The 23,545-nt window shown below is 35.0% G+C and overlaps 1 protein-coding gene across 1 annotated transcript in view; it reads right to left on the bottom strand.

Moving 5' to 3' along the window:
* Positions 1-23,545, bottom strand: part of XPO1 (exportin 1) — a 40,886-nt gene that overhangs the window by 4,095 nt on the left and 13,246 nt on the right. Inside the window, exons 4-20 of the mRNA XM_081265061.1 lie at positions 22,077-22,149; positions 13,166-13,227; positions 12,916-12,960; positions 10,714-10,895; positions 10,123-10,171; positions 9,923-10,042; positions 8,223-8,351; positions 7,214-7,372; positions 6,026-6,223; positions 5,078-5,216; positions 4,712-4,893; positions 4,471-4,627; positions 4,224-4,387; positions 3,815-3,949; positions 3,296-3,479; positions 2,800-2,906; positions 468-662 (exon numbers count right to left, since the gene is read on the bottom strand). Coding sequence (XP_081121187.1) covers positions 468-662; positions 2,800-2,906; positions 3,296-3,479; positions 3,815-3,949; positions 4,224-4,387; positions 4,471-4,627; positions 4,712-4,893; positions 5,078-5,216; positions 6,026-6,223; positions 7,214-7,372; positions 8,223-8,351; positions 9,923-10,042; positions 10,123-10,171; positions 10,714-10,895; positions 12,916-12,960; positions 13,166-13,227; positions 22,077-22,149 — 2,280 coding nt within the window. The remainder of the gene's footprint in view (positions 1-467; positions 663-2,799; positions 2,907-3,295; positions 3,480-3,814; positions 3,950-4,223; positions 4,388-4,470; positions 4,628-4,711; positions 4,894-5,077; positions 5,217-6,025; positions 6,224-7,213; positions 7,373-8,222; positions 8,352-9,922; positions 10,043-10,122; positions 10,172-10,713; positions 10,896-12,915; positions 12,961-13,165; positions 13,228-22,076; positions 22,150-23,545) is intronic.

Below are 23,545 nucleotides of genomic sequence, written 5' to 3'. Positions count from 1 at the left end.
AGACATTCCTTGAGTTTTCATCACTAATTCCTAGGTGTTATCATATATATAGGTTGTACACAGACATAATTTTATTTGTTTTTATGTGGTGCTGAGGATCAAACCCAGTGCCTCACATGTGCTAGGAAAGTGCTAAAACACTGAGCTACAGCCCCAGCCCTTACCCACCTCTTTCCACATAGACAGTATCTTTCTTTTGGTGGTACTGAGGAATCAAACCCAGGACCTCATGCATGTTAGTTAAGAGCTGTACCACTGAGCTATCTCCCCAGGCCTATCCTTGGTTATTACCAAGATTTTGTATACATTAAACAAAACAACAACAACATTACCCTGACCTAGACATTAAAATGTTTAATTTTGAGTCTTGAAAATCATGCTACACTCAGAAATACCACTTACATATTCAAGAATTGAGGAAATATCCCAATATTTCCAATTATCTAATTAAAATATAAATCACATACCTTATTTATCATATTCAACGTGCATTCAAAAACAGCATCAAATATTTGAGGTATCTCAGCTGTTATATGCCCCCCTAACTTGTTGACAATAATGGCCATGGTACTAAGCACTTCTGGTTCTCTAGCAGCTGGGACATTTCTCTGGTAATCAATGAGAACTGCATCCAACAGAGGAGGAACAAAATTTTCAGCTACCTGTTGAGGGGGAAAAAAACTTCCAAGTTTTAATCTAGGTACTTATTATTATAAACAGTTTTTAAGACTTAGGTTGATTATCTGCTGAAAATAGAAATCCTGTGTTTTAGTAAGTTTTTCTACACTAAATAAAAAAGTTTCTTTTCATTCTGGTAAACTGGGGTGGGAGTGGGGGTACAGGGTATTGAACCCAGAGCCTTAGGCATCATGCTACATAAATGTTCTCCTACTAGGCTATACCTCTATTCCCTTTTGTTTTTAGCAGGAGAGACCAGAAAAATCAAAATTAAAACTGGAAAGACTCTTAGACACAGTATGGTTCAAATCTATTCTATAAGAAAAGTGATGCAGAAAAATTTAGTTATTGGCTCCGAGTTAGGACAGGACCAGGATTCTAGGAATAATATATAAGTAAATTAAAATCAGAGTGTCTAATTTACCTGTTTCTTAAATGGATTAATATCTACAAGCTCCAAGAATCATACTAAACCTCTAGAAGACATGTCAATGTATACAAATTAATAAGTATTTTAAAAAACAAAAGATAACAACCAGACATTCTCAGAAAAAGAACTGGAGTTGGGTGTAGTAATGCACACCTGGAATTCCAGTAGCTCAGGAGGCTGAGGCAAGGAAGTTGAAAGTTCAGTCAGCCTCAGCAACTGAGTGAGGCCCTGAGCAACTTAGCAAGAGCCTGTCTCAAAAATAAATAACAAAAAAAGGCTGGGGATGTAGCTCAGTGGCTAAATGCCCCTGGATTAATACCAATACCTTAAAAAAAAAAAAAATCCTACAACTGTTCCAAAACCATTAACTTTTTTTTTTTTAAATAGATTCTGGGGACTGGGGATATAGTTCAGTTGGTGTAGAGTGTTTGCCTAACATGCAGAAGGCCCTGGGTTCAATCCCCAGCACCACAACCACACACATACAAAATACATTCTGTACGTCACGTAAAATAAATAAATCATATTTCATTTAAGGCGACTATTAATAAACTGGAGACAGTGGTTGGTGAACACTTTTAATCCCAGTGGCTTAACAGGGTGAGGCAGAAGAATCATGAACTCCAAGCCAGCCTCAGCGGTAAGGTCCTAAGAACTACTCAGCTGGAGATGTGGTTCAGTGGTTGAGCACCCTTAGGTTCAATCCTGGGTTATCCCCCAACCCCACAAAAGGACTAAAGGACTATTATTAATGTCCTACAATACACAATATGAGTCTGTTAAAATTTGCTGGATGTGGCAGCCTGGATGGACAACCTAGCAAACTCCATCTCAAAAAAAGGTAGGGTTCCAAGTTCAGTGGTAATGCAACTGGCTGCCTAGGCCATGCCAGGCCCTGCCAGGGTTTAACCCACAGTATTACGTAACATCATTCTCATTGTGCTCCTGAAATCTGCCCAAGCTACTATAAATTATCACCTTCAAAATTTCTTTGAACTCATCTTTTGCCTGCAATTTTCTGTTGTTGGTGACAGTACCTAAGGCCAAGGGCTTGCCTATGCTAGGCAATTTCTTTAACACTGAGCTAAACATCCTCAGCACTTAATACAGTTTTGATCACACAATACACATTTCAATTTTTGTTAACAACCTTAAGAATTGTTTCAAATAAGATTCTTGAAAAATAAATCCTCATAAAGAACAATATGAAATTTCCAAAGTATTAAAGTATACAGCACACTTTTTGTTAACCACCATTGAAATAGTAACTGTAATGGGATAGGATGTTTTGGTAATTATGCAAAGCTCAAATGAAGAAAAACACATAACAATACCTAAGAATAATTCACATATTTCCAAGTTGAGGCATATCAGGCCAGTTTTAATTTCTCAAAGCTATTTCAGTTCCTGGAAATCACATTAGATTAAATCTTTGATGTGTATACTCAATTACAAAACAAATGATAGTTATGCAGCTATATAAATTGCTCCATCACGGGGAACACAAAAACTGCATCCAAGCTTCATTAATCAAACCTCCCCTGTCCGTGGAAATCAAACAATAACCTATTCTCAGTTATCTTGTTTTATTATCACCACTCTTTCATACTTTCTCTTACTGATGAACAGATTTGGGGGGAGGGAGAGCAGAATATTGTAACATAAAAGCTATCAAAACAAGTTTTACTTACCATCTGTGGATCATTGGATCGGCTCACCCAACCAGATATTAACTTTAAGGTTTCCCTTTTTACTGTTCTCATACTTCTAATCAGTGGTTGCTTTGTAACCATCTCGCCTAAAAAATAGGATCAATTAGAATCTAATCTGAAATTAATAATTAGGGGTTTCTGCAATACCATTACTTTCTGTTTAACATAAAAATTTTAAGCCAAAAGTACAGAGTTTACTGGAAAATAAACTTTTAAGACAAGGTTCATGGCTGAGAACGGGGGAAGGGAACAGGGAATCACCCTAGGACCTTGTGCATGCCAAGTGGGTACAAGCATTAAGCTATACCCCCAGAGCAAAGGCCATACAATTGTTTAGAAAATGTCCAGGGTCATCTAGGACTTCAGAAAGTTGATACAGGTCTGTGAGAAATAATGAAGTTTAACCTAAAGCAGTGAAAGAACTGACTCGTTACATAGCATTCTTATCATTCTATAATAATTCAGAGTTACCCACCATTAGCCTGGATAGCTGCAGAAATATTTTCACTGAGGCACTTATATACATTAAGCATATCTAAATAAATTCTTCCAAGCTGAATTACAAAGGGATGTCCAACAGCTTTGCAGGCTCTCACATTTGTTTTTAATATGCTACCAAGCTGCTTGACTGTTTCAGGATCTTTCAGTATATCCACATTCTGGAGTTGGTGGAAAGAAGAATTGTCATTGTAATTATTAACATTTAAAGCACAGACACCCACAATACTTCCCTTATGCAAAAGCACCATCCTATTTATTATTTCTGATATAAAACAACAACTCGAAAATAAACGCAGAAGTCTTCATTACTGGGGATAGAGGCATAGCTAATTGGCAGGGTGTGTTCTTTATATCCATAGACACTACCTTTAATCCCTAGTCCCCAAAAGTATTTATTAGTTAATCTTCTCATCTTGTGATCAAAACAGGATAATACAAATATTAGTCATATTCAATTCCACTTGAACTTCCAGAAAAATAAACAAAAACTTACTTTGGTTGCTTGCTGGATTATACTATCCCACACCTGATTAGGGAGCAACATGTATTTTTCTATCAAATGCTCTTGAACTGTTTGGTCTGTTTGTGCACCAATCATGTATCCCACAGCTTCATAAAATGTATGAACCTATTTTAAAAAGCAAACATGTTTTACTTTCACATTCTTATTTAGCCCACTGAGGAAAACCACATACAAAGCATTTACAAATGTACTGAAACATTATATTATGTATGCCAAAGCCTAATAATCTGTTGTTACCGTATCCGCCTGTGAAAATTTAACCACAAAAACATTTGAAATGAATTAAAAAATGGCACTCCTTCTAAAACCATTAGTAGGTTGGGATGAATATATAGTGCTTACTTTATAAAAATAACATGTTCATTTGCCCATTACATACCTGTTGAGGCTGAAGATCACAAATTATAGTGTTAATGTTGTTCAGAATTTCATCAATAAATGGCATTACTTCTCCAACTTGAACCTGAACAAAATGTCTGCGGCATTTCTGAGCTATTTTTATGAAAGTGTCACAAGCCATGTCCTGGACTCCATCATGGGTCTCTAACAAGACAAAAAACATTAATCTATTTTGGTCAACAAAAGTAAAACCTAAATCAAACACATGAAAAGCTGAACGGATTTACCATGCATGAATTCAAACAGCTTGTTGACGACTGTCTTCAAAAATTTCCAGTGAGCTCTCAAAAACCTTGGATATTGACCTACTATATACATGATATTTGATGCAATAATAGCTTTATTATCTTTGCCTCTTTTCTGTTCACATAATCCTAATAGATCCTGTAAAATAAGACAAATTTAGTCATTTACCAAAACAAAATATTCCCATCAAACGGTTCTACTTCATGCATATCTGCCACATACCTTTATAACAGTAACAAGAAATCGTTTCTCATCCTCTTCATGCATTGCTCCACTAATGGAGCCTATTGCCCAACACAATGTATTCAAATTTTTCCATGACCACTCTGTACCATTCACTTGATTGTGAAGTTTCTCAGTCATTATTCTTTCTGTATCTACATAATCCAGATGAGTAAGATAAACTACAAAGAAGAAAAAGTTCCAAATGTTTAAAGAGGAAAACTCCACAAACCAAAGGATTTTCATTAGTAATAGTACATTAATAAAGATACCTACTGAAAAATTCAAAAAGTACAGCACTTTTCCTAGTTTTCTCCACCCAAGAATACATTCACAATACCAATAATGAAACTAATGGTAACTTACCTAATGTTTCTCTCATATTCTTATACAAATTTATGGAATCTGTATCCTTCATGAATTCTCTCACAACTTCTCCCTGATCATTTTCTACAACCAATACTTCCTCTGGTTTAGCCATACGACTAACCATCAATAAACGAACCTATTGAATAATAAACCAATCAAGAAAAATTAGACATTTGAAATCAACTTCAAATGTAGAAATAGAAAAACTTTAAGCATGGACTTAAATTACTGTACCAGAAAAAAATAAAATTATTAAGAAAATATATAAAATGCATCTCTACAATGGATCTTTTTAAAATATCATCAATGTATTTTTATACCTTTGTGTCGTGCTAAGGATCAAACCCAGTGCCTCACACATACTAGGCAAACACTCTACCAGTGAGCTTACACTACATCAACACAGCCCTTACAATAATGGTTTTCAAAACCTTATTTAACCATGTGTTTTAAAAGAACTCAAAATAATCAAACTTCTTGTTTCTTGTTCTCATTCACTAGAATGGTAATAGTTAATGAATCAGTATTAATAAATTCATAGATGATGCTAATGCTATCGGAAGGACCTTGCTTTTGAGAACTACATCCTCTACCCAACCGCTACTTGGTATTGAGCCTCAGAGAGCATTACCAAGCTACAGCAACACAACTTAAAATAATCATTTTTAAAAACAATGAGATGGGGTTATCCTAAACTGCCAAGTCTGGCATCAAATTTGGGATCCTCCTGCCTTTACCTACCTATTACAAGGCTCTGCCATGGGGCCTGGCTTAGAACTGCAAGCTGTCAATCCTTCTCCTACTTTAGCTTTCAACATTAATTGAGAAGTCAAGATTCTTTCTTTTTGTAACTGGCTCATTAAATAGATTTATCAAACTATTTCCATGAAATCTTTGAAATTACAGTAAAGAAAAAGAGCACTCGCCCAATCACTTTAATGTTACCTTTGATAACACAGGCAAATACAGCTGTCTTCTGGGAGGAACATCAAAATGTTGACTTCCAGATAGTAACGGAGAAGCAGATGCAGAAAATGGACTTTCTCTATAGAGTTCAGCTGCCAAATGATTCCAGTACTCGAGACAAATCTTAAATATTTCGGTTTCTTCCACTTCAGATACCAACAACATATAGTGAAGGGCCTACATGTAAGACCAACACAATTAAATTCTTAAACATTACTAACCTATCTCCATAATCTTTAAAGCACAACTCAGATTTTATTAAGCATCAAACTAAATAACATCTCTGAAACAAATAATGCTGCTTCAGACATGCCCTGTAATACTTTAAAATGTCTTTAATAGTTGTTAATCATTATACAGCTTACTCAAGCCTTTTAAAAATGTCTTTGGAATCAATAACCAAAGGGTAGAAATAAGTCCAATGTCCATCAAAACTGGATAGATAAAACAAAACTTAATATACTCATACAATGGAATAATATTCAATTATTAAGAATGAAGGAAGGTAAAGTTTACAGGAATCTTTAAAATATGATTCTAAAGTGAAAGAAGCCACATGTGAGATTCACATATGAAATAACCAGACTATGGTAAATCCACAGAGACAGAAAGTTATGAAGCAATTGCCAGAATACAGAGTAATGATTGTTAATGAGACCCTCTTAACAATGATTGTTAAGAGGGTCTCATTTGGAGATAAGGAATATATCCTGAAACTAAACAATGTTTAGGATACACAACATTTTGAATATACTAAACTGCCATAGAATTATACAACTTTATTAAATTGTGTGTGTGTGTGTGTGTGTGTGTGGAGGAGGGCAATGATGGGGATTGAACCCTGGGTCTTATACACGCTTAGTAAACACTCTAACCAGTTAGTCCAAACTTTTGTTGTATCAGTCACCTCAATTACTTAAAAAGTGTTTTTTGACTTAGAAGCAATGTTTGATTTTTAGTTCTAGTTTTATGTAGAACACAAAGTAAGATGTAAAGGATAATGCCTCATAACAAATTCAGAATTGAGAACATTTATTATGAGGAGGTAAAGTAACAGATAAGAAGAAATTTCAAAAGGTACATACATTTTAGAAGAAAGGCACATATTTTTAAAAGTTGTTAGTATTATATAGAGAACTTCAGGAACCAAGGTTCCATAAAGCCTACCTCCATGAGTGTTTCCCTGAGATTTAATCTTTTTTCTATAAGTTGACCATGTTCCTTAAGAAAGGTGCAAAGAAATAAACTGAGATTTTGAATAAAGTTCTGCTCATCATCTTTTCCATTTGAGTATGCAAGTCGAATGTTAGTATTTAAAGGAAGCATCTGAAAATTGAAAAATAGACTATCAATATGCAATTTACAGAACAAAAGAGATTAGAGTTCTAAGATTCTGACACCCATTTGCTAATATCAAAACATACAGTGAATGCCTAGGTCTGCCATTCCTTTTATAACCTAGATTTTGATTTTTCTCAAAGAAAAATAATCCATTCAGATCACAATCAGTAATATAGTATATGACTGACTTCCTAGACCACCTATCAGATAACTAATCCAACCAGGGCTGGGAACAAGTAATTCAGATATGATACCAAGCAGATCTGGTAAACAGTTTCCAAGTTTCCCACTGCATGCTCAGATGTCTACAAGAAAGATTACCATAATATTCCTAAAACCTTTATTTCAAGGAATTTCCAGAGTGCTCAAACCTCTACGTGACTACTGATTTTACACAAACATATTTCACTTGTAGTTAAGATAGAACCAAGAACTTCATTTCTTAGGCTTTCATGTGATGGTCAACATAACCAGGATTAGTAAAGGTATATAAAATCTTTTTTAGGGCTAGGGATGTGGCTCAAGCGGCAGCGCGCTCGCCTGGCATGTGTGCGGCCCGAGTTCGATCCTCAGCACCACATACAAACAAAGATGTTGTGTCCGCCAAAAACTAAAAAATAAATTTTAAAATTCTCTCTCTCTCTCCCTCTCTCTTAAAAAATAAAATAAAATCTTTTTCATATTCTATTGCTGAGAAAGTATAAATCACTTAGCATTTGGGGATAACAATATATTTTATATATGTGAAGTCATGATAGCTGATATATACACACTCGAAGATGTTTTCCAAGATATTAAAATTGTTCAGTCTCTTTTTCAGACAGTGGTGCATTACCTGTTTTAGCTGCATCATCGTCAGTGTAAATAGTGTTACAAATTGTTCCTCATATTGGCTTACACTCACACCAGCAATCTCAGTGAGGCACTTCAGAGAGACATTTCTAAACATTGGAACATTCAGGAACTAGTTCAAAAGAAGGGAGAAGCATAAAATTAAAAACAGCACAAAAACACTTAAAGGTAGATGCTAACAATAAGGAACACAATACAAGCAAAAACAGGTAAATGGATTAAAGTATTGTTTTGTAAGTGCATGTGTGCGCGCGTGCACATACACACACACTCCTCACCCCCGTAAAATACCTTAATATGTATTTCCTACATCACAGTCATCTTCTGAGAAAGTATAGAAATTGAAGTTATTCAACTTCTCAGGCACATAGTGTGGTCACATTTTTTATTATCCTCCTTAGAACTCACTGTTGTTTTTTTTGTTTTGTTTTTGGCTGTGCTATGGATCAAACCCAGAGTCATGCACATGCTAGGCAAGTTTGCATATTTATTTTTAAATTTTTTTTTGGTTTTAAGTGGACACAATCTTTATTTTACATTTATGTAGTGCTGAGGATTGAACCCAGTGTGCCTCATGCATGCTAGGCAAGCACTCTACTACTTAGCACCAACCCAAGCCCCTTGGTACATATTTTAAATAAATTTCACTATCTGCCCAATATACAATAAATGCTTAAGAGTACCCTGTATTTTCTTTTTGATGTGACCTTAGACATCTGAAAAACAATTTGCTTAGAAACTTTTCAGGACCTGTTATATGACATCTACAGACATCTTTCCTATGTAGTTAAATAGGACCCAGCACTTTGGATTTTTAGTATTTTAGATGATTGTCAACATGTAACTAGGTAATTTAGTAAAGGTATAGAAAAATGTTTTATCTTCTATTGCTGAGAAGGTATAAACGGCACACCATTTTTAGCAAGCACTAGAAGCCTAAAAAAACAGGATATACCCTAATCTACAAATTTCAAATAAGATACAATAGTTTGCTTTTATGAGGTCCAATAAAATATAGTATTCATCACATCTATCACATCACTCTTAGGTTAACAGTGTTTAACGATAGAGGAATAAATGCAAAACAGAATCACACGTGACTCATTTAAAAATTTCAGGTAAAATATACTCTTCATTTCACTGAAATATCACTTTTCTGTGACTTGTATCTTAGTGGTTGAGTGCCCCTAAATCCAATCCCGTGTGTGTGTACACACACACACACAGTAACAACATAATAAATTAACAAAATTCCGTGGATAATTGACAAAATCACTGGATTTTAAGTCTGATATGCTCCTTTTATTTTAAGACAGGATCTCACTAAGTTGCTGAGCCTGGCCTCAAACTTGTGATGCTCCTGCCTCAGCCTCTTGAATTGATGAAACCAAACACATGTGCAACTATACCCAAATCTTAAGCAGTTCCTTTCCTTCTCAAATAAGTTTGATCGTTAGGGTTTTAAAAGAAAGAAAATAATGACATAGGGGCTGGGGTTGTGGCTCAGTGGTAGAGCACTCGCTCGCCTAGTATGCGCGAGGCACTAGTTTGATCCTCAGCACCGCATAAATGTAAAATATATTGTGTTCACCTAAAATTAAAAAATATTTGAAAAAAAAGAAAATAATGATATATGTGTGATTACTTAGACAAATTTAACTTAAATGTATTCATTCACTGTACCTTATAAATTAAGGTGCTGATCAACTTTGTTTCAAAAATATATCCCAGTGGAATCCAGTTCAGAAATCTCAGCAAGGTTTCCAAGGTTGCGTGTACAAGTGGAGCATTTTGAGAATTTTCCTGTAACAAAACCAGTTCTGTAAGTAATTATTTTCCTATCATAATTCATTTTAAAATAAAATCAAATTAAAAGCACTTACCATCACAAACTGACACAGCTGAAATATCTGTGAGAACTCATTGCACATGCTAAAAAGGGGGGGAGGGAGAGATCAAGAGAAGGATCACAATTATTTCATAGCAATGAAAACACTGAAATATGTTTAGCAACGTGGTAATTAAAGACACTAGTGACTTAAACACTTAAACTTTGCTGGCGCATTCTTTGTAGTAAGAACAAATTTTAAGTACTAAATGGAAGGAATATGCTATATCTATAATTTATCCAGGCTATTTACTCCTAAAGGCAAGTTGGTGCGTTCCTAGTGTTAACTATAAATGGAACTCACAGAAGCAGGGACAGTTAAGTATTCAGTTGACAGTGGACATAAATCATTTATTTAGAATTCATGATTGAATAGTTATCACATAAAACAGGTCTTGAAGGAGGACAACATCTCTTAACACTTCACATACTGTCCAATGAGTCAATTTTACAACATACCCACTTTAGGACCAGTTCAAATTTATATTATGAAACTACCTCAAGTAATAAAACACTTTGCAGATCACAGTTGTCTCTAAACCTGATGATATAATTTTAGAAAATCCATAGAAAAAGTATTACTTGCCTGTCTTTTAAATGCTTTGCTTTCACTTGCGTTATCTGTCCACTAGAGAAATCAAACACTTCTTCACTTAAGAGTTTGAGAATCACCATATTATTCTGACAAAGACTTTCACTGGTTCTACTTGCTCCAACAATGTCACTGATAAAAGTGGGCCAATGCTTGGGCCATTCTTGTTTCAGTATCTAAAATAACAAATGTGAACTTCATCTCATTTGTCAAACACAAGTAAAATCTTCAAAGAATTTTCATGCAGTATACTAAAAAGCAGAGATTAAATATTTACCACATTTCCCCCTTTATTAAAGCAGAAAACATGCTACTCCCATTACCACATACAGGGTGAAAAAATACAGATAAAATTCTCTTTGCCTTAAACATTCTATGACTGAGCTCGATTATTCTAACTTATTGTCTCATTTGTCTCTAATGTGTATGAATATCAACATTTGAACAAACAGATGTGTTAAATAATCTTAGGAGACTCCAAGATGTATAGATTAAGGCATAATTCTATGCTGGGGAGTAGTGCAGTGGTGGAGTAACTAACTAACTACATGGTAGATGTTGAGTTCCTGGGTGTATTCTCCAAAAATGAGAAAGACTCCTCTTATGGAATGTGAGCCTTGAAATTTTTAAAATTTTTGTTTTGGGGATATACAACATCAGAGTCTTGCATATGCGAAGCAAAAACTGTATCTCTGACCCACAACCCAGTCCCTTGATAAATACTAAAATACTCCCCAGCATAGAATTATGCCTTAATCTATACATCTTGGATTTTCCGAAGATGATTTAACATACCTGTTTGTTCTCTCTCTCAAAAAAGAAAAAAAAAGCGTAATTAGACTTAAGTTTGTATTGTGTATGTGATAAGCTAGGGATTTTTTTTTTTTTAAATCTTAGTTGTAGATGAACACAATACCTTTATTTTATCTGTGTATTTTCTATGTGGTGCTGAGGATTGAACCCAGTGCCTCATACATGCTAGGCAAGTGCTCTACTACTGAGCTACAACCTACTCCATAGGAATTTTTAAAGTGCATCTATATATATATATATATATATATATATATATATATATATATATATATTTTAATTGGGTCTTGTTAGTTATAACACTGGATTCATTTTGACATGACTATATAAGAGCATGGGATGTTACAGGCTGGGGCTGTAGCTCAGTTGCAGAGCGCTTGCCTAACATGGGTGAGGCACTAGTTTGATCCTCAGCACCACATAAAATAAATTATTAGGGGCTGGGGTGGTGGCTGAGCAGCAGAGCCCTTGCCTAGCATGTGTAAGGCCCTGGGTTCGATTCTCAACACTGCATATAAATTAATTAATTAAAGGTCCATTGTCAGGGCTGGGATTGTGGCTCAGCGGTAGAGCAAGCGCTCCCCTAGTACGGGCAGGACCCAGGTTCGATTCTTGGCACCACACAAAAATAAAGGCGTTGTGTTGTGTCCATATACACCCAAGAAAATAAATATTAAAGATCCATTGACAAAATACTTCAAATTAATTAACAAACAAAGGTATGTGTCCCACTACAACAAAAAATAATAATAATAAAAAAAGAAGCAGCATGGGATATAATTTGTTTTAATTAAGCTAGGGATTTTTCTAAAGATTCTCTGGTATGACGAGTAAGTGGTAGTAAACTTACAGTACTGTGACAATACTGTAAAAATAAATAAATAAATAAATAAATATAAAAATTCTACATTTAGACAATAAAGTAAGTTTGAAAAGACTTAATGGAGAATTAGAAAAAGGTCAAAAACCAAGTCAAAGATATAAGAATAAAAGCTTGATATAGGGGTTGGGGTTGTGGCTCAGCGGTAGAGCTGTGCGAGGTTCTGGGTTTGATCCTCAGCACCACATAAATATATAGTGCCAAGCAAATGAGAAAATTACATCAGTCATATGGAAAACCAGAGACACTCAAATATACAGTCTAATCCACAATGGAGTAATATAATTGAAAAGACTAAAATACTCGAAGTTTCCTACCACACCACACATACAATTAAGCATTTCAAAAGGTATCTAGTAAATTATAAATATTATAGTTGTTAGGTTACTAATGCTATTTCTGCAAGACATCGATCTACTTTATTTGATAAAACAGTATTAAATTATGTCAAATAGTATGCCTAAGAAAAATAGTTTACTTTTCTGATGAAAAAAGTTTAAACTTACCTGAACAAGAATCATATTTAATTTCCCGATATAAACCTTTTCCTTCTGAGGAAGGGAAAAAGAACAGATTAAGTAAGAGCTTAATGAAGGCCTAACAAAGAACATTAACATAAAAAATCCTTCTAGGAGACAATGATTATACTTACTATAAATATGCCTACGTTTGTGTATCTATAAAGTAAATTCTAGTCAAGAATATTTAAATGATTTTACCTTCTCAAAAATAATATTCAAAAAAAAGCCCTCTTACCTCTACACAAGTTGGATCAGATGACGTCTTGATAATGAGGCCAACAACGTATTTTTTTATTCCTATTTAAAAAAAAAATTTGAAGTTTTTAAAAACTTAGTGTGACATATCTTTAATATAATATACCAAACAGATCTGAGGCAGGTTCCCTAATTGAACAATTGAATATTTCCCACAACATGGAATTAAGGACTGCAAATATTTTTACATGATTGATTTAGGCTTTGCCACCATCAATGAATCATGAAGATTTACATGCAGTTTTCAGAGCTAACTGAAACATAGTGTCTTCAAGCCCCACCTACCAAATCCTGAACATGGAAATTTAATTTGCTCAGCAAGTGACACTCAAATTAGAAAATGTATCCAACCATTTAAACCATGGTTCCCCTTCACTGGCACTTGAAAATACAATTTCTATTAACTATGATAGAACTAACAATTTCAATTTCCTCCAATGTCTCCAATAAAAACAAAATAAATACATTTTATAAGTATCATGAAAACACTTTCCTAATCTTGAAAAAACTTCACTAATACAATAGGCCACAATAAATGCTATATATCAAATGAAAAATTCAATGGAAAGTAGTATGAATACATATGGTATGAGAAAAGATTAATGAACTGTTTGCCAAGTACCAAATTTTCCTAACTGTTACATTGGAAACATATACAATAAAAAGGGCAATAAAAAAAATATCCCATTAAGGGGCTGGGGTTGTGGCTCAGTGTAGAGAGCTTGCCTCAGTGGTAGAGAGGCACTGGGTTCTATTCTCAGCACCATATATAAATAAAAAATAAAGGTCTATCAACTAAAATGAATAAATTAAATATTTATTCATATATGTTCATATATTCATTCCATTAAAATGTTGCCTGGACTGGTGGTACATGCCTATAATCCCAGAAATTCAGGAGACTGAGACAGGAGTATTACAAGTTCCAGACAGGTCTTAGCAATTTCAGAAGGCCCTATGGAAATTAGCCAGACCCTGTCTTAAAAGAAGAAGCTTTGGGGGTATGGCTCAGTGGTAAAGTGCCTTTAGGTTCAATCCCCAGTAACATAAAAACAAATAAAACCTTAAAAAAGTTCTGTCAACATTAGGTGACACATATTCCATTCCATAAAATACACTGATCCATGAAGAGAAAATAAATCATATAAATAAGAAACGAGCAGGCAATATCATAATAGGACCAGAGGATGTGTAGGTCAGTGGTAGAGCATTTGTCTATCATGTATCAGATCCCAGAATTCATTCCCCAGCATCACACCAGAGGGGAAGAAAATGTCATTCAGAGATTAACGAGACAGATAAACATAATGTGAAACAGAAAAAGGACATTAGGGAGGAAATGTAAGATCTATAATTAGTAGTAATCAATTGGTGTTAATTTTTCTGGCTTTGATATTTATACCGAGGCCCAGTCATCAACGTTACAATAAAATGAAGAATTTTAAGGGAAACTTTCTTCTAATTCTACAATAACTTGTAAATAACAAAAGGAAATTTCATATAGACAGAAAATAATGTTTTTCGTTTTGTTTTGATACTAGATATCAAACTCAGGAGCTACACATCCTCAGTCCTTTTTGAAATGAGCAACAATCTCACTTTTTAAATTTTATTTTTATTACTATTTTTTTTTAGCTGTAGATGGACACAATGCCTTTATTTATGTTTTATGTGGTGCTGAGGATCAAGGCAAGGACTCTATCACTGAGCCACAATCCAGCCCCACAATCTCACTCATATAACTCTTTCTAAATTATTTTCCATGATTTTTTTCAGGGGCAGGAGATTGGGATTGAACCTAGTGTGCTTTACTGTTAAGAAAGGGGGGAGGGATCTAAAGTAAATTATCCTCTAAAATATTTTATTTATTTTGTGATTAAATAACTTTTAATACCACATTGTAAGAAAATTCAGTACTTTAAATCTGTATAACGAACAAGACAATGTCTTAAAGTAATAGTACAGCCTCTATTTGGCATATATTAAGATGTGGATGCTTTTCCCATGATTCAGGGTTTCCTAAAGTTCACTGGTACTTGAGGCAAAGCATAAAACATGACAACTGGAAAATGTCATTGAAATAAAGGAACTCCTGAATATCAACAGGATGCCCTCTGATATCAAAGTTCTCGGATATCAACTATCTTCTTTAAAATGGTGCAGTAGTTGCATTTAATCCACCCTCATCATTTTTAAAAAACCCATCTTTGGAGGAACTGGGCCTGGTGGCACATGTCTGCAATCCCAACTACTAAGGAGACTATACCAGAAGGATCCCACATTAGAGGCCACTGTGGATGTGGCTCAGTGGCTAAGCACCCCATCAGACCACAAAGAAAGAAAATCATCTCTGAGTACTTAACAAAACCCAGTGGTAGAGCGTTTGCCTAGCACTTGCAGAGTGCTGGGTTTGATCCTCGGCACCACATGAAAATAAAGGTATTAAAAACAAACAAACAAACAAAAACCCCCAACGATGCAATAAATACATTAGGATAGAAAATCCAAATGCTTCTAAGTAGCAGAAAGAGTTCTGTGTGTGAGATTAAACAAATAATTATGAAATTTGATAAATGAAGTAGTGACTGTGAGTTACAAAATGTAACATGCAGAACAAACCTTATTTAAACATAATTAGACTACTTTTGTAGACATCATTCAGTAAAAACTGCATTAATTTGGAATTTCTTTTCCAACTACACAGAAAGTACACATAAACGTAGGATGTCTTCTAGTAGCTTTATCTTTGAAATATGTGGTATAAAATTTGATATAAAAATCAAGAACAACGGCTTGCAGTAGAGTATTTGCCAAGCATGTATGAAGCCCTGGGTTTGATTCCCCAGCACCAAAAAATGTAAAATCAAGAATGAGTTCTCATTGAGGTTTAATGTCTTCCCATGTTTACTATATCATTTGTATTTTCAAAGGATTCAAACAGTAAATTCTTTGGTTACTGACATTATAACAATCAAATGGCCCAAGACCCTATTCTCACTCTGAACAACAACAAAAACCTCAGGGCTTGGCTATTAATCTACCTGCAGAACACATACATGCTTACCATGCATAAGGCTTGCTTTCCAGCACAGGGGGAAAGAATCAGTTTCAACTATTCAATATCAATATGCAACAGAATGCTGCCAACTCCACTTTGGCAAAAAGACGAGAATTAAATAACTCCCATGCTGGCTTAGAACACACATATCATCTCACAAATCACAGCAAAAATAATTAGCCCTTAGAATTGCTTTGCAAAATAATGGATATATATGATGATAGGGTAAAAGGTAAAAAAAATATGAGTATTTGCCAAGAGTTTTTTATATGTAGAAAATTCACTAAATACTGAGAAGAAATTAATACAACATACTGAGATATCATTATTTCTATAAAAGCAAAACTTTCAAAATTCAAATCATAGCAGGGCTCATGGGCACACACCTGTAATCCCAGCAGCTTGGGAAGCTGGGGCAGAAGCATGACAGGTTTGAAGCCATCCTCAGCAAGTTAGTGAGTCTCTAAGCAACTTAGAAAGACCCTGTCTGAAAATAAAAAATGAGGGCTAGGGATATAGCTCAGTTGGCGGAGTGCTTGCACCTTACATGCACAAGGCCTTGGGTTCAATACCCAGCACCACCACCAAAAGAAAAAAAAAAGATAAAAACAAAAATATACTTCAAAGCGGGTATAGAAAAGATGAGTTCAATTTAGTTGCAAACACTGTGAAAACCTCTTTTACTTTATTCACAAGCTATGAAAATGTATATTTTGTACATTTCTCTATCAATGCCTATTACAAAACGAAAATATTTATTACAGGTCTGGGGCTGTAACTGCCTGTCTAGCATGTGTGTGAGGCACTGGGTTTGATCCTTAGAAGCACATAAAAATAAAGGTATTGTGTCCATCTGCAACTACAAAAATTAGACCTGTTCAAATCACTCTGATGGAAAGATGATCACTTAAAGACGGCTGTTTTCTTTCTTTACATATTCAAGGGAATGCAGATGATTTCCCACTTAATAAAATATTTGTGTGAGAACAAATAGCCAACTGGGAGAAAAATAGTTAGACAATTCTAAAAAGGGGTTAATAAACGATAGTTCCACAGTAGGACTAGACAAACTGTAACTTAGGCCTACATGTTTAGTCATTTTAAGAATGGATTTCTCAAACACCAATTTTATTTATGATGTGGGGTCTTAATGCTGGAATGCATAGTTTCAAATGATCTTCCCTCAGCCTCCATGGCAGATGTATACCATGGCACTTGGCTAACAAACATTTAAAAAAAAAAAACAAAAACAAAAAACCGAACCACATCCCCAGCACTTTTTAAATATTTTATTTAGAGACAGGATCTTAATGAGTTGTGTAGGGCCTTGCTGCTAAGGCTGGCTTTGAACTTGTAATCCTCCTGCCCCAGTTTCCCAAGCCAATGGGGTTACCGGAGTGTACCAATGAAACAAGCAACATTCACCGTTTAAACGAACGGGTCTATAACTGCAAACAGATATGGAACAAAAAACACTAAAAGATACATTTTATTAAAGCTTACAGCAGCAAAATTCACTCCAGTAAAAAAAGATGAAAACAACCAAAATTCCCATCAATGCAAAAATACATAAACAAATTGGTGTATATGTGCACTGGAGTTTTATTTAGCCTTCAAAGAATGAATGATATATGCTGTAACATGTATTAATATTGAAAACATTTTATAAGTGAAATAAATCAGATATAAGGACAAATATTACATGATTCCATTTACGAGGTACATAGGCAAATTCAGAAAGAAGAGTGGTTGGCCACCCAGGGTTGAAGGAAGAGGGTAATAGGCAATTAGTCGTGTAATGAATACACCTTCAATCGGGTTAATGAAAACAAATTGTGGAGATGGGTAATGTTTACATAACACTGTCAATGTACTTAGTGACATTAATTTCTATACTTTAAAAAAAGGTTAAATACAGTTAGTGTTATAACATTATGCCACAACAAAAATTTTACTAAAAATCCAGTCATATTTCCAAAAAATAATATACTGCACATCATGAACATGCCTGTAATTCCAGTAATTCAGGAAGCTAAGGTAGGAAGAGCACCAAGTTTGAGGTCAACTGTTTAACAGCAAAACGTTGTCTCAAAAAGAAAATTTAAAAAAGGGCTGGGGATGTAGCTCAGATAGCATCCCTGGGTTCTATTCCCAGCACCGCACATATACACAAAAAACAAATAACACAGGAACCAAGAATCTATGACCATTGAACAAAACACACTTTCCTGGCTCATATTTACTACATGGATGCAAGCTGATAATTGAGCAATAAAACACATCCCTCTTCTACTAAGACCAGTTATATTAACTAGTTTTAAAACTGCTTTGTGTAGAGCTCCTGCAAAATATGCATGAGGCTCTGGGTTTGATCCCCAGCACAGGGGTGAGGAAAAGCTTTTGTCAATCATACACAATACTGAAAATATTACCCCTGCTTTTGCAGTACTCATATGCAAACCTGGTAAACTCTAGACAAAGTACACTACCACTCAGCTACATCCCCCAGTCCCATCAGATAGTCCCATCTCAAAAATTTACATATATTACAGAACAAAAAATTATTAATTAGCCAATATTTTTTTTTCAATAAACAATGAAGGAAGCCACACATGGTGACAGATGCCTATACTCTCAGCAAATGGGGAGGCTGGGGCAGGAAGAGCAAAAGTTCAAGGTCAGCCTCAACAACTTAGCAGGGTCTTTAAAAATAAAAAAGGGTTGGGGAAGTTGCTCAGTGGTTAAGCACCTCTGGGTTCAATCCCTCATACCAAAAAAAGGGGAAAGGGTAGGGAAGGTTACCTGAATCATGACTCTCATGTACAGCTAAGATAATTAGTATTACTGGCAGTCACAGTTCCTTTCAAGCATCAGTGAATAGCAACCAGTCCTTATTTGGAAATTCTTCTACTTCACATATTAAAATTTCCCTTTCACCTTTCTTAAGCTTTTGTTAAGGATTTTTAAGTGTATAGTAATTCATCAAAACAAATATTCCTTTTAGCTGGGTCTAGTGGCACATGCCTGTAAGACCAGCAACTCAGGGGGCTGAGTCAAGAGGATTCCAATCTGGAGGCCAGCATGGCAGCACATGGGGCTGAGGTGGGTGTGTGTTGAGGCTGTTGTTTGCTGTGGGCACAATGACAAAAGCCTATAATCCTAGCTACTCCAGAGGCTAGACAGAAGGACCACAAGTTCAAAGCCAGCCTGGGCAACTCGGCAAAACCCCATCTCAGAATAAAAAAGGCTCAGTTGTAGAATGCCTGCCTAGAATGTACAAGGTCCTGGGATCAATTCCCAATTTCCAGTATGGAAAAATAAATAAGCAAAAATATTTGGAAACCCTTTAGATTGTTAAAGCAATAACCTGGAGAACATAATCACTGTATTAATGGCAAATCATCTGAATAATTATATACTGAACACCAATTTATCAAGCAATAAGAATGCCACAAAAACATTCTCTGATCCTTATGTTATAGTAAGGGAAGGGGAAGCAAAAAACCAAAATAGAAAAAAAACATAAACAAGGGCTGCGGTTGTGGCTCAGTGGTAGAGTGCTTGCCTAGCATGTGCGAGGGACTGGGTCTGAGTCTCAGCACCATAGAAAAATAAATAAAGTCATTATGTCCAACTACAACTAAAAAAATATTTAAGAAAAAAACAAACAACTTTTAGACTTAATGCTAAATAAGAATCACAGCAATGTAATACACTTTATGAAATGCAAACATAATTTTTTATTAGAATGCTTTTTCTAAAAATGACGTGTTGCCAGGAAAAATGATGCATGCCTGGAATTCTAGCAACTCTGGATGCTGAGGCAGAAGGATCAAAAGTTTAAGGCCAGCCTTGGCAATTTAGGGATACCCTATCTCAAAATGAAAAAGGCTGAGGATTAAGTCAGTTCAATCCCCAGCACCACCAAATATAAGTGAATAAAATTTTATATCCCAACAAATCTCATTATTACTGTGAAAGAAACACAGGAGGTTAGAAAAGTGATTCTGATGCTTCAAAAAGATATTTGACTGGAAGACATCTCAGAAGTAGAAAATGAGCAAGTAGGTGATGCTAGGGTTCAACTCCTACCACCACCAAAACAAAAACAAACAAACAAACAAACAAAAAGAGTAGTTGCAGAGAAATTAAGTAATTAATATCAGCATTGTGGATGGTAACATGCGAATAAAACAAATCTCTAAGTCAGGCTGAGTAATCACTATTCCTTCCTCTCTCCCTTTTATAAGCAAAGCAGATTTAAAATGTAAACAGTCTTTTGTGCCCTGTAATATGTTTGATACTAACTTATGAACACATGGGAGTTACAATACCTTTATGGAAAAAAAAAAAAAAAAAAACAAGACCAAAACATACTACTGCTATTAATGCAGAAAGCAAAAAAAAGTCAAAATCTCAAGGAGGCCTTGAGCCTAATTTTTTTTTTTTTAGTAACAAATATATATGACATTGATTAAATTCAATCCTTAACCACTTAGAGCTGGAAAAGCTTTATTAGAATCCTATGTAATATAAAGCAGGGATGAAAGTGTATAAAAACAAAGGCAGCCTAGGGATACAGATGAGTGGTGCAGTACATCCTTAGCATGCTTGCAACCTGGGTTTGCTACAGTACCATAAAAACAAAAACAAAAGAGGGCTTGCAGGGGGGCTTGGTGGCACATGCCTGTAATTCCAGCAACTAGGGATGCTAAGCGGGAGGATCACAATTTCAAGGCCAACTTCAGCAATTCAGTGAGTTCCTAAGCAACTTATAAGAACCTGTCTCAAAATAGATAGATAATATATTCCCCATTACAAAGTCCCAGACAAATAGATATATGTGTGCATACTTTTTTTAGAGGGGTACTCAGGATTAAACCCAGGGATGCTTAACCTCTTAGCTAAGTTCCAGCCCTTTTTCTTTTGAAACAGAATCTCACTAAATTGCTCAGTCTGAAATTTGTGATCCTCTTGCCTCACCCTCCTGATTATAGGTTTGTACCATCATGCTCAGCTCTATTTACATTTTAAACAGAAATGAACAAGTGATAGGTTGTGGCTCAGTGGTATAGCATTTGCCTAGTACATGTGAGGCACTGGGTTCAATCCCCAGTACCACATATAAATAAAATAAAGGTACTGTGTCCATCACAACTTAAAAAAAAAAAAAGAGTGATACAAATATATAATAAAGTCAGTGACAACTAGAACTGCAAAGAATTCCAACTTTCCTCAAGTTTGTTAAAAGATAACTTCCAAATGCAGTAAAATTAAACACCAAAATCAAGTTATCACCACATCTTCATTTTCTATATATAAAGCAACCAAAAATATGTAAAAGGTAAAAAACACAAACAATCTTATGAATTTTCATACTTTGTTTTCCTTAAGCCCAGTTAAACCTGCTAAAGTACTTTTACTTTTCAAATTACTGTCTTGTGAACTTAACAAATTTTCAAATTTCTTTCACTGCCAGATGTGTTCCAGATTTATGTATGTATGTATTGTGCTACGTGTGGTAGTGGGTCAAACAGAGGAGCACATGTGAGGCAAGCACTCTCTCTTCCAGTTGAAACACCCCCCAGCCCTGCATATATTTTCCAATATGTATTGTAAAATGTTTGACCAGCATGGTCTCTACAAAGGTTTAACCTAATCACCTTTCCCAATGTAAACAAAACCTGCCTTGCAACATGAGGAAAGCATATAATTTCCATTAGGGAAAAATAAACTACAACAATCCTCGTTCCCCCCCAAAACCACTCACTGAAATAAAAGCACCAGAAATAATAAAACTCTGAATTTATAATTCTTTAGAACATTTTCCTACCTTCACACTGGTTCCTTGGAAGAATCTTCCACCTTGTTTTTATCACATTTTCCAAAATTTGTAGTCCATAATACTGAAAATTGGAGAATAGAAGCATGTGAATATATTGCCATAGGACTGGTTACTCTTAGGAATTCACAAATGGACAGACATTCACACATTTACATCTAAAGCTTCAAAAACATTATGCTATCAAGTTTAATTACATATATTAAACAAAGACCTATTCACCCATACACTGAGATTTCATGCATTTTCCTCATTTTACTGTTTACTATTTAAAGTCCTGCTGTTTATACATGCTCACACCAGGAGGAAGAACCAAATAAAAAGCCCTCTTTAGCAGCCAAATGGGCTTATCTGTAGAAGGAAAAATAGCAGCCAGATATGAATTCACAGCATAACTGACTGCTCATAAGCTCACATCTTTAACACCACCAGGCTCCTAAGAATTTAGTAGCTTGGATGCTATCAAGCTTCCTACCATCCTCTAGGAGTTGTAAGCTTTTGGCCAAATATTAAAGTATTGTCACAGATACTTTCTATACAAACTGTTTAAGCATCACTGGTGTGTTACTTAAGGAGCAGCAAGACAACCCATGGGTTTATTTTCAATTTTAACCCCACCCTTATAATTGCTATTTCTACTAATTTAAAGATAAACTTTTGTGCACAGTCAAAAAAATATACAAATGCAGGTTGCAATCTGCATCTACCTTTCAGGTATTCCTTCCTAAATAAAAAAGTTATTTAAAAAATGTACAAGTTTAAAAAGATACCACTTTCAAGCCATTTTGTCCCTCTTGCTGATTACACACTCTAAAACAGTTAACAATGTTTTTAAGAATTTATAATGCTCCAAGAGCTACTACCTAAAATTATTACTATGACCAATCAGTGTGGACATGCAGGAGGAAGAAAAGGGATAAAAATAATGTGGTATATTTTAGCTGGAAGAATCACCTATAATACCTGAAAGGTAAACTCATTCAGACGTGACCTCAGATTGCAAGTTTTGGCTGAGAATAAGAGTTCATCTTTAAAATGGTTAGTCATTAAACAATAAAATAGGAGCATTAGTATTTCAACCAAAGGGATCATGCAAATGCTTTTTATCCAAAGCACAATATAGACTGTCCCAAACTACATTGTGCTCAAACAGTTTAATGTTTTTGCTGTTTTCATTTAACATTTCACACTTTCCAGGAAAATTTGGCCACCTCAACTTCAATCCTACACTTGCAGAACCTTCCTTACAGACTTCCAGAATAAAAACAAGGCCAAAGAAATTCTGAAATTACAAATTTGAAGCCATTAAAATGTTTCGTAATCAGCAAGCAGTAAGGTAGTGAAGCTTTCTATTCTGTTCATTTTTAAGAACACAGCTAGCTACACCTAGGTCTCAGAAAAATGTTAACCAAAGGGGGGAAAAAAAGTCCCAATTGATAGAAATTCTAAATTAGCTTTTA

Source organism: Spermophilus citellus (assembly GCF_964194105.1).
Source record: "Spermophilus citellus genome assembly, chromosome: 13".
Lineage (NCBI taxonomy): Eukaryota > Metazoa > Chordata > Mammalia > Rodentia > Sciuridae > Spermophilus > Spermophilus citellus.
The sequence above is the reverse complement of the archived record's forward strand: the minus strand, read 5'-3'. Positions and strand labels throughout refer to the sequence as shown.